The following is a 302-nucleotide window of genomic DNA, read 5'->3' as shown; positions in this document are numbered from 1 at the left end:
TGGAATCCAGGTCTTCCCTGTTGGACGTGGAAGCCTCTCTGAACATGAGTTTCATGGGCGGCTTGGTTGAAGTCGGCGGGTCCGCCAAGTACCTGAACGACCAGAAGAAATTCAAGAACCAGAGCAGGGTGACCTTCCAGTACAAAGCCACCACCACCTTCAAGCAGCTGTCTCTTCCCGCTCTCGGGCCACTGACCAGCCAGCAAAAGCAAATCATCGAGAAGGGCAGGGCCACCCATTTGGTCACGGGCATCCTGTACGGGGCCAACGCCGTCTTTGTCTTTGACAGCGAGAAGGTGGAG

At 56.3% G+C, this 302-nt stretch overlaps 1 protein-coding gene across 1 annotated transcript; it reads left to right on the top strand.

Moving 5' to 3' along the window:
* Positions 1-5: 5 nt before the first annotated feature.
* On the top strand, positions 6-296 carry LOC109508559 (stonustoxin subunit beta-like; the record flags this gene model as incomplete). Its single annotated transcript, XM_019858580.1, has 1 exon — positions 6-296. A coding segment is annotated over one exon (291 nt), but the record flags the coding sequence as incomplete, so codon positions are not given.
* Between the last annotated feature and the right edge of the window lie 6 nt (positions 297-302).

This window comes from Hippocampus comes, unplaced genomic scaffold (assembly GCF_001891065.2).
Source record: "Hippocampus comes isolate QL1 unplaced genomic scaffold, H_comes_QL1_v1.1 C16252958, whole genome shotgun sequence".
NCBI lineage: Eukaryota > Metazoa > Chordata > Actinopteri > Syngnathiformes > Syngnathidae > Hippocampus > Hippocampus comes.
The sequence above is the reverse complement of the archived record's forward strand: the minus strand, read 5'-3'. Positions and strand labels throughout refer to the sequence as shown.